The following is a 14,674-nucleotide window of genomic DNA, read 5'->3' as shown; positions in this document are numbered from 1 at the left end:
GCTAAGATAGGGGTGGGCATGGTACAGTATGTTACGGTATTTAAAAAATTTGATACTGTAACTTCAGTCTCGGTAACTAGAGTACTATACCATTACCATACCAAATTAGCTCGGTATGGTTCGGTATATTTAATTTCGGTTTCGGTATTTTACGGTATGGTATTCGGTAACCATAATTTGTTTGACTTCGACTTACATATATATACATAACTCTCCATACAATTTATTTAGCAAACAGGTTAGAACCATTCTCTTTGTCCTTTAGCAAGTATTCTTGCAAGACCAATATGATGATCAACATGAATATGAGAAATTCAAAAGCACAAGTCTCAATCATATTAGATCAACAACTACTTTTGTTAAATAATTTCACAAAAAGAATATTTCAATAACAATCGAGTAGTCATAGATGCAAAGTTTAAAATAACATTATCTAAAATTATGCATAGCCCTATATAATTTTACACCACAAAAATCATTCACTAACCTGTAGACTCTAACTTGACATATACCACTATGTCAAGTTAGAGTCTACATGTTAGTGAATTAATTTTATATATTATTATAAAATTTCGGTATGGTATACGGTATTTCGGTATTTATTTTATAAATACCAAATACCGTATTGAATACGAAAAAAAAATTAAGGGTCATTCTAAATACCATACCAAATACCATAATATCCATACCGCGGTGTAAAAAATTTCGATTTCGGTGTGGTATTCGGTATATACCATACCATGTCCACCCCTAAGCTAAGATGAGTGCTTGATTCTGCCTCATGTTTATCAGAGCACAGCTATTAAAAGGAAAAAAAGAAAGAGAGAGAAGAATATGAAAAGTGTTGTCTATTAACTGATTGACCTTCCCAATGAGTCGTACCCTATCAGTTAACATGGTGTAGTTCCCCCAGTTGGTGTGGTAAATAGTACTGCTATCTTCTCCATAAATTAGAAAATATTGACCTTCCCTTTCATGTGTACAGGTGATTTTATTTATGAGGTTTCTTCTCAGTCACCAACTCGGCATTTTATTATACATTCTCGGAAGGCATTATTGAATGGAATCAGCCCAGCAGATAATCGAAAAATTCCCCCACTCAAGTACGCAGTTTGTAATAGCTTAATAATCCAGCAAGGATTTATGATAATGAACCAAGTGAAATTATGTATCTCTATTTCATCATTTACTGGTGTATTTGTAGCCAAGACTTTCCTGTCTTTATATCTCAACAACTGTTCCTAATCACTGAAAAACAAAAAGATCTTAATAATTGCTCATACTGACTAGCTAAGGTGGGCATTGATAGGTATGAGTACTACTATGCCCTTTTGCGTGATTTCCCTGATCTGCAGTTCACTATAAATGGAGGCATAACTTCTATTGAGGAGGTAAGTATCGCAAACCTATATGGAGTTGACATGTACTAATTTGTGAAAAAATGCTTTTAAAATGCTAAAATCAAATGTGAATAAATTCCCCACTATTACTTTATTGTCAGTCAGGAATCAGGATTATTTCCTTTATTTTGAGCATAATAAGTTGCATAAGGATGGATTGGTGTTGACAGAATGCTTGATGTCTGATCCATTTAAAATACCTAGTAGTCCCACATCTTGAGAAGGCTATGATATCTCCTTGATAGGCTTCTTTCTGTGAAAAATAATTTGTCAAAAAAAGAAAAGAAAAATTTAAAAGAGATGCATTTATATGCTCTTTCTTAGTCGACAAAAATCTGGATACATATTATGCCCCTAGCAATTCAGAGTCCAATCTTGTGCCAATTTAGGCTTGGGAAGTTTCGCTGAAAACTGTATAACTAACTGGTTTCTAGTCTTTCCTGCGCATTGATTGTGTAAGGCTGTAAGCTTTGTCAAACTTCATTCTTGCACATAGGATTTCTTCTCCATTTGCCGATCTTTTGGTGGATATTCATATTCTATTTTAATGCTGCACTCTCATAATACCTAACCCCTTTTTGTGGTTGTTGCATTTGTAGGTTAATGCAGCATGTACAGAAGGAGCTCATGGGGTTATGGTGGGACGTGCAGCTTACGGCAAGTACGAAAAGTGTCTAAGTTCGTAGCTGTTTCAATATTTTGACCTTGTTAGTTTGATAGATGTCGACATATTTGTATCATCCCTTCTCCTAGATGTCTACATATTTGTTTTACACTTTACTACTGGTTTCTTTTATCTACTAGACACCTGTGTATGACCTCCCAAATAAGGATGTTCTATGGATTCTATATGTTTGTCATATTCTCCTGTAATGCCTTTGAGGATACTTTTGAGAAGAATGTCCTTGTAGATCATGCAAGTTGAAAATTGTAGGTTTGTGCTAACCGTTAAATTGAAAAATAAAAATGGTCTCTAGAGAGAACTTGAAAGACAATGCCCATTGGCTTCTCTTTAAGTTGGTATTCCCAATAAAGCAGTTAGTTATCTGAAGAGAGGTGGCTTTTACATCCTTCGGGGTAGCTCAGATAGTTTTGCTTGGGACTTCCATAATGGAGGTCTCAAGTTCGAAACCTCTTGCTTGTGAGAGCAGGGGGTTGGCCTTCCTGGTTGAGCTTGTCACAGGGGGTTTGCTTAGTGCGGTCTACCTTGTGTGTGGTTTGTGGGCTATTGCACAAAGTGGGGGGGGGGGGGTATCTTGTGTGCACCCAAAGGGTAGTGGCTGGGGGTTCCCTTGTCAACAAAAAAAAGAAAAGAAAAGAGAGGTGGCTTTTACAACACATGAATAGAGTTGCAAATATGCTGTGAACATCAAATTTATTGTTTTAAGCTATTCTGTCTGGATGAACTTTTCTGTGTGGATCCATAGGAGAGATGGATTCTTGGTAAATAGAAGCTTTTGATATTTGTAGGATTATTTGAGAAAAAGAAGAGCAGCAACCTTTTGAGCTCTGTGGGGAATATGCAAAAAAATATCAAGTAACTGCTTCACCAAGAAAAAATAAAAAATCAAATAACTGTAACTGAGTAGTGGACATCATGTGATAAGTGGGGATCTTGTGCGTGTAATTTCATTGGTGATTTGTTGTTTAGTGGGTCTATATTGTGATTCTGATTCTGATTCTAGCTTTTGGTTCGATAATGCAGAATGATCAACCCCATCATATGTTTTGAAGCTCTAACTGCTAAGCTTGACATCTAATTTTTTATTAGTTTTCTCATTTTTTTTGACATGTTAAGACAACTCATGCTTTTGACAGTCCATGGCAGATTCTAGGACTTGTTGACAGCGCTGTATATGGTGCACCTCTTCGTAGTATAACACGGCGCCAGGTTCTCATTGCCATCTGTTTGTTTTTTTTGGAGTGAAATCTTCCCACTTAAATAACATATGGTCTCATTGTTACTCATGTCTTCATGGTGGCAGGTTCTTGAACAATACCAGGTCTATGGGGATTCAGTCCTTAGAATATATGGGCCTAGGCCAACTGTTCGGGAAGTTGTCAAGGTAGGGTCTCTCGTCACTTCATTATTTTTAGCTATTAGCCTTAGCTGTGTCTGGAGTTTTGCAAGCTAAACACACTTTTAAAAGCTTAGTTAGCGAGTTTTCTATCTTCCTCATTCTTTTGTTTTCTTAGTTTAACATTTTATTAGGGCTTTGACTCCCAAAACATTTTATTGTTGTCATCATTTTAACTTTTCCCTGTACAGCCTTTGCTTGGCCTATTCCATGCAGAGCCTAGAAATGTTGTGTGGAAGCGTGCGGTTGATGCTGCTTTCCGGCACTGCACGGTATGTTGCTACTGAATTATGACAATAAGTACTCTCTTTAATAATCATGACAGTTGGAATTGCTCTTTCCATTGCCATATTCTTGCTGTGATGCAATTATCTTTCACCTAGAATGGAAGAAGTTTCTGACACTCATTTTCCCGAGTGGAATAGGATTTTATTGTATAGAGAAAATTGTTTGGAAGAGTATAATGTTTCTTTATTGTGGAGCCATAGTAAAATAACCATGGGAAGACATGAAAATGGTAGTGTTGCTAAATATTAATTTGACTTTATGAAATTCGTGGACCTTGCTGTTTAGGAAAGATGTCACATTCGCGTGCAGTTTAAGCACATTCATCACTGAACATGGTATCAGAAAAAATAGTTTGATGTGCCTATACGGCCCTTCAGGAGCAAGCTCTGTTAGATTTTTGTTAGTCACTGGCAGGGTACCTTTAAATTGTCACACATGTCAATATATCTGTTTAAAACTGTATTTCTATGCTGTCTAAAGTCCCTTTCCATTCAAGTCCCCCTGCTGTAACTGATTTTAAACCTTGTAGACAATAAAATCCCTTTTCGAGGAGACGTTGGGGGAAATTCCAGACGAAGTCCTTGATGCTCCCATTACAGAAGTTCCCTCTGGTAGTTCAGATACATTCATTAAGGCGAAGAGTTTGTTACCTCCTCCATACACAGTTAATGAAGAAGAATTAATGTATGCTTAAAACATACATATTTTTCTTACCTTTGTGTTTGTATCCACTGAAATCTATTCATTCTTTCAGTATTATGTGTTCTAGTTGCCTCATTTTTTGGGATGTAAAAGTGAAATCTTACAAGCTCACTGCTGCTATGAACAGAAAGCAGGAGCTACTGACATGTTTTTCAAAAAAAAATTTATATAGAGTCTATTGTGTAACAAATATAACCTATACTATACAGACCAAACTTGAAGCCTTGATATTATTAAATTCTTGGAAATTCAATTTATACTCGATATAATAACTAGTCTTAGCATCTCATTTGTTCTAAACATTTGCAATTTATTTTGTCTGATGTTCTTGTTTCATTATTCCCTTTATTATTAACTTGCTTCTTAATATTACCTGGGGATAATTTTTTGTGGAGTTTTTCGAGAAATAATATCTATGAATTTAAATTTAAACAATAGTGTGTTTTTTTTGTTATAATTTTAAAATAAATATAAATTTCTCTATTGAAATAGTCCATGTTGATTCTTAAAAACTGGAAAATCTTAGTAGTTAATTGGTTGGTTGACTACCTGAATTTCACTTTTATATTATTGGTGCAGTTTTGATTGGTGAAGAAACGGAAATGTTTTCATATTAAAAGAATATATCAAAAAATTATTGGTGCAATTTTGATTTGTTGAGAAATGGAAATGTTTTGATATTAAAAAAATATATCAAAAAAGTTCCGTTGCCGGGACTTGAACCCGGGTCTCTCGGGTGAGAGCCGAGTATCCTAACCAACTAGACTACAACGGATTATTGAACATGTTGTCAGGTTAATTTATTTTATTAATCTCAAAACATAAGAAATAAACATTATTACTCAATTAATACATTTTATAGGAGGAAAAATGAATCCATCACGACACTAACTTACACTAAAAATAAAAATAAAAAAATTACATAATACAGTAGTAGCAGTTGTAATAATAGTTCCTAGCCAACATGATTCTAAAATTGCACTTCCTTTAATTTCCTACTACCCCCTTAAAATTGCCAATGATTGTCTCAATAAGGAGAAAAGGAGTAGAAGAAATCAAATTAAGGGACATGTACAAAGGAGAAAGAAAAAAAATTAATTCCACAAAAATGCCAATGGGTGCGGCTCGGAAGGGCATTTTGGGAATAACACCCCCTTTGTTGTGTATTTAACGTTTGTACATAAAGCTTTGACAGTTAAACCTCCTTCGTGACGTATATTCACATTTTCCATTTGTATCCCTTTGCATGGAACAGTTTTGCTGCATTTTAATTTAATTGCAGTTTGCGTGGAACTCGTTCCCTTTATATTTTTGAACATTATATTACTCACATGCACTGCTTCTTTCTGAAAAATACATAAATAAATAAAATATTAGCACTAATCGTAATTAAATGAACATTTTATCCAAAGAAATTTGACAAGTCATATGAGAAAACTATATAGTAAAGGCAAAAGCAACGCACTTAATTGCATAGTTTTTTAAGGTCAGTGGTGATTTTTAATTTTGACAATAAAATATGTAATGCTTTTGAAATAAAGTTACACATTTTGAAGATTGCGCGTAGAAAGTTGACAATTCAAAAAATCTTAAAGAGTGTGTAAAAAAATTACGATCAAAGAAAAACTCATTTGACTTTTGAAATTCTACTGTCACAATTGGGATGGGAGGAGGGGGTATTTTACTAAAGTTATCTCCAAAATAATTATTATTTCTACTTCATGAAGTGAGTATAATTCTAAATTATTGTTGTTGATATATAGAATGTTTAATGAATATAATTATAATTACCTGCTCTTTGCATGGTTTATCTTGGTCACAATAAAATTGATCAATGATTATGGGATTGGTCACATTCACCATCTGTATGTTTTGAAAAAGAATGTCTTTTGCATATCCACGTCCTCCCTATTTAAATTATAAACAATTAAAAAATGTTGAGCATTCAATAAACACAAGAATACAAACTATAATTAAACTGATAATTAAGACCAATCAGTTTAAATCAAAGACAAATCTATTTTATATCTTGAAAATAAAAAGAATAAAATACTAACTTAGATAAAGTGAGGTGTTAATTAATAACGTTATTTACCAGTTTTTCAACAAAACTAAATAGTTTCTAGGTAATTAATTTGCTAAATGAGTGGTGAAAAATCGTTAGGAACTCAAAATAGATGATAACTGAATTAGTATTGCTTTGTTTTTTTTTTTCGTGCTCAGGTATCTATATTGAAGTCCGATTAAATTCAAATTTGTGCGCTTCCTAACAAAGGTGACTCCGTCCATACCTGGGGACTCAAACCCGAGACTCCTTGTTAATGATGAAGAAATACTTATCACTCCACCACAACCCTGAACTTATTGATGAATGAGTATTATTTTGCTTATTATCTACTAATTTCAAAAATAAATTTCTATTTTATTTCTCACTATATCAAGAAAAGATAATTATTACTTTTTCATATTTTATTCTTAATATTAATTACTTATTTTTAAAATTATTTTCAAGGTCTAATACTATACATTAATTAATAGAAATAGTGAGATTAAAGAGTCAGGTCAATTATTATTTTCGTAATGATATATCGAATCCAAATATAACAAGTAAAAGTAAACTGAAATTTAATTAGTGGGAAACCAAATGGATATATACCTGCCAAGACTTTATTCTTAATCCATTGGTTGTTCCCCTCAAGGTAGCATCATGTACATAAATATTTGAAACAACATCTTCCTCTTTATTTTTACCCAAGCTTCCAATACTAAAATAAAAAAATTTAAAAAATTAGTATTTTTTTATTATTATATAGATATGATTTTTTTTTAATTCTCTACCATATAAATATTGCATACAGTTTACCTTATTCCATGGCCAGGTCCACAATGTATATATCTTGCTCTAACATTAGTGGAACCATTTACTATTGAGATACAATCATCACCTAATTAATTGACCAAAAAAACATATTCAGTCAGTAATATATAATTAATTAATTAATTAATGTAATTTATTTTAATTTTTAATTAATAAAAAAAATACCTGTTTCAATATAAGAATGGTGAATATCAATATCTTTTGTCCCAGAAACATGAATTCCATCAGTGTTGGGGCTATCCGAAGGAGCTGTAATTTTCAATCTTGAAACTTCAACAAGTTCACTTTTGGTAATTGTTAAGTGCATTTTTTGTGGATTCTTAAACTCTAAATTTCTCACTTTCAAATTTGTACAATTATAAAAGGACATAGCCTGTCAAAAATTAAGATATACATATTATTAGTATTAATTATGTTTTATTGCTTAATTTTTGTAATCTTTATAAAAGTTGGTTGAAAGTAAGTACTTACAGTTGGAACTGTTAGTGTTTGTGTATTGCATGGCTGCAGAAAAAAAAAGAAGAAGAGAAAATTAATGATATACTACTATATATTACACGATGGTGCTGTTATAACACGTAAAATTAGGCGCAATACATAAACATGATCCTTAACTTGACTTCAGCTAACAATTATGATCTTTAATTTTGAGTGTGCACAAGTAGACATTTAAACTTGTATAAAATTAAACAAATAGACACATTCGTCTTACATGGTGTCCTACGTGTATTATGTCTCGCAGGACACATGTGTTTACTTGTTCAATTTTATACAATTTTAAGTGCCTACTTGTGCACACTCAAAATTGAAGGACACAAATATTAGTTGAAGTCAAGTTACATATTTATTGAACACAATTTGTGTTTCGATTAATCAATTTGAAAAGCATCTTTGAGTAGCAATTGTGTTTAACCAAAAAAGACTGCTTTTCAGAAGTTAAAAGGAATAATTTTTTCCCCTAAAAAATACCATTTTAAAAAAATACACTTGGACTTTTTAAAAGATTGGTTAAACACGAATTGTTACTCAAAAGCATTTTTTAAATTTATTAATCAAACACAAATTACTTTTCCCTTTTTTTATACATGGTGTAACATAGAAAAATGAAATTAAAAAAAACTCACAATAGTTTTATCAACTTTACAAGAGCTTTTCCACCATACTTGTCCATTGCCATCAATACTTCCAACACCTTCAACTATAAAATTTTCCATATTTTGGAATAAAAGCCAATGTCTTTTATCTTCCTTATAATCTGATATATCTTTTGAAGCTCTTAGTTCTCCATTTATCTAAATAAAAACAAAACAGATATTTAAATAAAAAGAATAATTAGGAAAATAAATTACAAATTATATAAGTTAATTGTAGTAATAAATAGTAGAAATATTTTTAATTATTATACTCACCATCATTCTAAGTCCTTTCTTACAAGGACCATGAAACTTAATTGGTCCAATGTAATATATTTTGTGTCTTGGAATCAAAAGCACACCATTTTTTGTTTTGCATGTCTTCTTCCAAGCCTTTATAAATGCCTGAAATTGGAATTCACTATTTTAGTATAAAGGCCGGTAAAAAATATTTATACGATCAGATCACTTATCAAGTAAGTATACGATAAATCTCTCTATAATAAACATTATTGACAACATAATAGGTTTAGCTACACTAATAATATAGTATTTTTTACAATATCCATGTATATATCCTAAATCATTTCAGGATTATTTGACAGGGGCAGAGCCAGATAGGAGCAAGGGATTCATTCGAACCTCCTTCAACGAAAAATGACATTATTTTTATGTATATATAGTATATGTTGAATTTCATTGCCTCCTTTCTGTGTCTACCTTTTCACATTTTGAATCCCTAAATAAAATTCCGACTACACCACTGTTATTTAATGCCACTAGGTAGAATTGTCCAGAAAAACAAAATTGAAAAAAGAATTTACCTCTGTATCATCTGAAAGTCCATCACCTTTGGCTCCAAAAGATTGTATATCAATAATTGCTTGTGTCCTCTTTTTCACATGACCATTTTTTGGTGCATTATGACCATGTTTTATTGGTTTTCCAATCTTCTTTTTTCCATTACAAGAAGTTGAAAACAATGAAGTGGCTAACAATACTATAAAGAGAATTCTAAAAAGCATTTTTTTTTTTTTTTGCCTTTTTTGCTCTTGTTGGAACTTATAAAGGAAATAAGAAATCAAAATGAAAAAAGAACTTTGTACTACCTCAATTTGATCATGAAGTACATATCATCAATATATATATAGAGAGAGAGAGGAATTATTAAGAATGAAGGGAAACAATAAATGGTTCTTAGAGAAAGTGTTCTTTTTTAGAACAAAAAATGAGAGGAAAAAAAGTCAACAATTTCCAGATTCAGGTATATCTCAACTTAGGAAAATATTTGAAAAAGGGGACTAGTATTTTCTCACAATAATGGTTTCTTACTTTCCTTGTGCTTGTTATTAGTCATCATCATACAAGCATGAGTTTGTATGAAAACCAAATAACTTCCTAATAATTCATCTAGTTAAACCTACTACCTCCGTCCACTTTTATTTGTCATGTTGCGTTTCTCGAAAGTCAATTTAACTCATTTTCAAAGTTGAATTAGATTATATTGATTCGATATTTTAAACAAAAAAAAATTAGAAATTCAAAAACTATATGAAAAGTACTATAAATTACAGTTTTTTACATATCAATATAATGAAAAAATACATCGTAAAATGTTAGTCAAGGTTCTAATAGTTTGACTCTAAAAAAGAAAATTATAACAATTAAAAGTGGACGGAGGGAATACTTTTTTAGATTCGAAAATTCACTGATCCGATTAATTTAGACTTTCAATATTGTAAAAATATCCACAAGGGAGGTTATAGCAATTCCTATTGAAGTGAACTTTATTCCCAAGTCTTGAAGAAATTTTTATAATTCACCAAACAGGGGTGAAATTTAGGGGTAACTCTGGCCTTAGTTGAAAAATTATGTTATATACACATGATCAGGTAAAATTTATATATATATATATATATATATATATATATTAAATGTTGAATTTTTTTAATTCTTCGTATTTATTTTTTTATATTTTGAATCTCTTTAATTTAAAAAAGAAATTGAAATCATTCTAGGGTAGGTTAGCTAAATCTACTACTAATAAAAAGGTTGGGAAAGAGTAGCTAAGCTTCTCCAACTAAATATATAACTATAATTAGAGATTTGTAGAAAACATAATATAGTTTTAAAAATTGTCTGAAGAATAATTAACTTGACTTTGGAGACGTATTTTTTTTAATCAATACTTATAGCAAAGAATTTAAAGGGATCTTTTTATAATATAATGGTTAATTTACTAAAGTAAATATGTGAACGTTAAATATAATAAATCCACGGAATTGGAATTAGAAAACTCATCATACCTTAGATTAATTTAATTAGTTGCGGGAATACATGAATTTAATACTCCTTCCGTCCTTCGGTCTTATATAATTACTTGTTTAACTTTGAGAGTTAATTAGACTAATTTTTGAAGCTAAATTAAATTAAATTAATTTAATATTTTAAAATTACAATTTAAATACTAAAAACTATACAAAAAACACTATATGTTGCAATTCTTTTCATATCAATATGGTAAAAAAAAAATTATAAATACTAATTAAAATTTGTAAAAATTAGGCAAATCACGTAGTATAAGAAAGAAATTACTTCCTATCCCTACTCTTTCATTAATTACCAAAAATCCCTCTTTTAGTGTCTTTCGGATACATAATATAGCAGCGTGGATACTTTAATTAATAAAGGGCGGATACTTAAATTATTAAGTTGTTGGCACAGATACTTTAATTAATAATGGGCGGATACTTAAATTAACGGGCGGATGCATAATATAGCAGTGCGGATACTTTAATTAATAACGGGCAGATACTTAAACTAATAAAGTATCCAGTTAAGTTGAATTGGGGGAAAATAAGGGATTTTTGTATTTTAGTAAAATAGTAGGGAAATATTGAGAATAGGTAAAGTAATGTTGTGTACTTAAGTAATTTGTCCAAATTTATATAGTTTAATTCTCGAAAAAATAAAACCTTACAAATATTTTAGTAAAGATGAAATAGTAATTCTCATAAACACACTATCTTGTGGAGCATTTCTATAGGAAATGATTATGTAACAAACATATGAAACGTTGAATCGTGTTTATATAGTTCTAAGTTTGACAACTTTATATAAAGTCAAAAGTTTCCCAAAGAAAAAAAAAGTCAAACATCTTTTGCTAGACTTATAAATTAATATCTAAAAACACTTCTCAATTTTTTATTATTCTATTTAAGTTAGGTTTGGTCGTAAATTCCCAAGTATTTTTGGAAAACATTAAATATTTGAATTGATGTTTTAAAATGCAATTGTCTATATATTTGGAAATATTTTTTAACCTTTTTCTTTTTGTTGGTAAAACATGACTTATAGTCTTATAATACCAACCCAAACGAATTGAAAGATGTTGTACTTGACCGATCAAAAAGTTCATTAATATTCAAACTAGGAAATATACCAACCCAAACTAATTAATTAAGTCGTTTACCACTTTGGGTGGTCATAAAAAAAGAATTAATTAGTCTTTTATTGTCCATTTTGTTTTGTGCTGATGCACATCATTATTACTATTACTATTATTAAGAAGATGGAGTAGTTTGGTAAGGAGTGTTGGGAAGTTAGCATTAATTTAGGTCTAAAATTGACTACTATTTTTTTTATTGTGCGTGTGAAGGAAAAGAGTAAGTTTGAAGAAGATAGAAAATGGGAGACTTGTGTTTACGTGTGATTTGGTAGAATTAAGTCTATTGTTCTAACTTGACTTGTTATCGTGAGTTGGGATAAAATGCATTTACTTATGGATTCGTAATAGAGTTGATTCCGCATAACGGTTAAATGATTAAATTAACTTATGAAAATATAATTTATATATTTTTAACGGTATACTTTTCAACATATCATCATAAGTGGAAATGGGTGTACAAAATCAACCTATTAATTGAGGTCATTTTGTACAATTTCGCATAATTTAAAGGGAAAATGGTTCAAAATATATCTGAACTTTGACCGAAATTGTTGTAACATTCCCAAATTTTAGGGAGGACCTATTACCCCTGCACTATTTAATAGTATATTTTAATGGTATATATGTGTCCACATGGATAAATTACTATTTATAATGATGTAAGATTTATGACGTCTATGTGGACACATATATACCTTTAAAATACACTATTAAATAGTGCAGGAGTTAAAATGTCTTGCCCAAAGTTTGAGATTGTTACAACAATTTCAATCAAAATTCGAATATATTTCAGACTTTTTTCCTTAATTTAAACTTAACTTTTTTTCGATTTCAAAAATTCAAAAAAATAAGGAAAACTTTTTTGTGTGTTGTGGGTGGGGCGGGGGGGGGGGGGGGGGGGGNGGAGTGTTTGGTTTTAAATGATGTGGGACGTGGCCTGTGGCTTCACCATCTACACAATAAGAATAAGATAGTAACAGACAAACGCCATACTACCACAAACTGCCCTCTCTCAAACTTCAACCGGAAAATTGAATACTGTTTTATCGGTTTCATTTTATATAATTTTAAATAATATTTTGTTACATTAAAGAAAATTTATCTATTCTTAGTGCTATGCTTTTAATGAAAATTGTATGAAATGACAAACTATTAATTCAAATTAAATGTTATGGCCATAGTTTCTTTTATTTGTAATTCGTAGCAAACATTCCATGTTTTTTGTCATTTCATTTGTATATCGAAATATACAAATAGACCGAAATATACAAATGCAGGACCTATTTGTATACCGAAATATACAAATGCAGGACCCATTTGTATACCGAAATATACAAATAGACCGAAATATACAAATGTAGAACACTTTTGTATACCAAAATATACAAATGTAGGACCCATTTGTATACCAAAATATACAAATAGACCCAAATACATATTTTTTATGTATATGTTACCGAAATATACAAATTGATAGCCATAACAAACATAAAGTTTGTTATGGAGCGCAATTATACAAACTATAACTATAACATACAAATATGATTTTTATGTTTGCTAAACCTAAAATTTAATATTATGATTTGTTTAAAGTTATAAGTTTTAACACTACTTTTAATATATATTAAGTAACTGTTAGCCAATTTGTGTTTAAACAGTATTACTGATTACCAGAAACTTTGCAGAAACGCGAAGTTATCAAAGTTTTGCTGAACTAGTGAAGAACAAAAATTAATAAACAAAATTAAAATCTGTAAACGTACCATAATCTGAAGAACATAATTGAAAGAAGATCAAGCCTACTGAATGGACAGTGTCCCCTTAAGGAAATTATTCCCCTCTAGTATTCGAAGTTTGATTTGGAATATGTCCTCCCAGGATAGAATGATCTCATCACCAGTGTATTGATACCCAAAACTCTGGTGTCAGCGAGCCACTCAACGGTCTTGGCTTTTGCAACCTTTCAAACGGTCCTAGTTGTTCCAAAAAGTTGCAACCTTTCAGAACAGTCATCTCCAACGGCAGGCAAATCCAAGTCGGGTCGGAACGTTTCGGTTAATTAACTAAATAATTGAAACGTTTTGGCCATTCAATTTAATTTAATTGATCGATCATTTTTCGAAGCCGAGCAAGCGACAACGACGCGAGGGGGTCCCTCTTTCCAACCCTTTTAACAACTAGTAGAAGTGTTTCTCTATTTAAACACTTCAATTTTTCTTTCCACCACCAATGAGGGAGAAATGCCTTTTCTTAAAGCATAAGAAAATCTTTTTCAATTCCTCTTTTCATCTTCCCTCCATTTCCCATTAACTCTTGCTATACCCAACAATAACTTCTTTTTCGTTTTAAAATTTGTATAAAATCAAACAAGTGAAATAACCATAATATTACAAGTGAATTCACATGAAATAAGTAGCTTTTGATCACATATCAAATAGAAGCAGACCATAATATTACGAGTGAATTCACATGAAATAAGTAACTTTTGATCTCATCCTCTATATATATGTATAAGCTAAGTATTTGATTATGTATTTAAATATTCTATATTAACTTGAGATCATTATAAAAAAATATAAACTTTATATTTTGATTGTCAGCTCCACAATTAAATATCATTATATAAAATAAAATAAAAGAAGAAAAAACAAGGTGGAGAAACCAAAAAAATGTGGGACACAAAAAGGAAAGAAAACAAATGAGAGCACATAACATATACAACAAACAACAAACACTAAAACAAACAC

General features: G+C 30.6%; 2 protein-coding genes and 1 non-coding gene across 15 annotated transcripts in view; 1 reads left to right on the top strand and 2 right to left on the bottom strand.

Moving 5' to 3' along the window:
- Positions 1 to 4,475, top strand: part of LOC125853516 (uncharacterized) — a 58,156-nt gene extending 53,681 nt beyond the window's left edge. For 8 of the 13 annotated variants that reach the window (XM_049533225.1, XM_049533228.1, XM_049533220.1 and 5 more), the window contains 7 exons: positions 986 to 1,103; positions 1,310 to 1,391; positions 2,000 to 2,061; positions 3,219 to 3,291; positions 3,386 to 3,466; positions 3,670 to 3,750; positions 4,296 to 4,475. In XM_049533225.1, coding sequence (XP_049389182.1) covers positions 986 to 1,103; positions 1,310 to 1,391; positions 2,000 to 2,061; positions 3,219 to 3,291; positions 3,386 to 3,466; positions 3,670 to 3,750; positions 4,296 to 4,460 — 662 coding nt within the window. In that variant the 3' untranslated portion in view covers positions 4,461 to 4,475. Of the gene's footprint in view, positions 1 to 985; positions 1,104 to 1,309; positions 1,392 to 1,999; positions 2,079 to 3,218; positions 3,292 to 3,385; positions 3,467 to 3,669; positions 3,751 to 4,295 lie in introns of those variants that run through there. The other 5 variants (XM_049533224.1, XM_049533221.1, XR_007445175.1 and 2 more) reach the window with 4 other exon arrangements.
- Positions 4,476 to 5,170: 695 nt separating this feature from the next.
- On the bottom strand, positions 5,171 to 5,243 carry TRNAE-CUC (transfer RNA glutamic acid (anticodon CUC)). Its single transcript has one exon. It is a non-coding gene; the product is annotated as a tRNA-Glu (tRNA).
- Positions 5,244 to 5,415: 172 nt separating this feature from the next.
- Positions 5,416 to 9,530, bottom strand: LOC125853515 (polygalacturonase-like). Its single transcript, XM_049533218.1, has 9 exons — positions 9,304 to 9,530; positions 8,756 to 8,884; positions 8,471 to 8,638; positions 7,818 to 7,850; positions 7,512 to 7,719; positions 7,332 to 7,413; positions 7,125 to 7,233; positions 6,260 to 6,376; positions 5,416 to 5,814 (listed from the first exon to the last, which is right to left on the bottom strand). The coding sequence occupies exons 1-9, from the start codon at positions 9,502 to 9,504 to the stop codon at positions 5,563 to 5,565; spliced, it is 1,299 nt and encodes a 432-aa protein (XP_049389175.1). The 5' UTR covers positions 9,505 to 9,530; the 3' UTR covers positions 5,416 to 5,562.
- Between the last annotated feature and the right edge of the window lie 5,144 nt (positions 9,531 to 14,674).

Source organism: Solanum stenotomum, chromosome 1, assembly GCF_019186545.1.
Source record: "Solanum stenotomum isolate F172 chromosome 1, ASM1918654v1, whole genome shotgun sequence".
In the NCBI taxonomy this organism is placed as follows: Eukaryota; Viridiplantae; Streptophyta; class Magnoliopsida; order Solanales; family Solanaceae; genus Solanum; species Solanum stenotomum.
This window is presented reverse-complemented; position numbering and strand designations above follow the sequence as displayed.

Bases quoted from the DNA above. Each gene is read 5' to 3' on its own strand.
- LOC125853515 (XM_049533218.1), bottom strand. From the start codon at position 9,504: ATGCTTTTTAGAATTCTCTTTATAGTATTGTTAGCCACTTCATTGTTT. The intron at 7,720-7,817 runs GTAAGTACTTAC...AATTTTTGACAG, and splicing joins AAACACTAACAGTTCCAACT to GCTATGTCCTTTTATAATTG. The intron at 5,815-6,259 runs GTAATTATAATT...TGTATTTTTCAG, and splicing joins ATAAACCATGCAAAGAGCAG to AAAGAAGCAGTGCATGTGAG.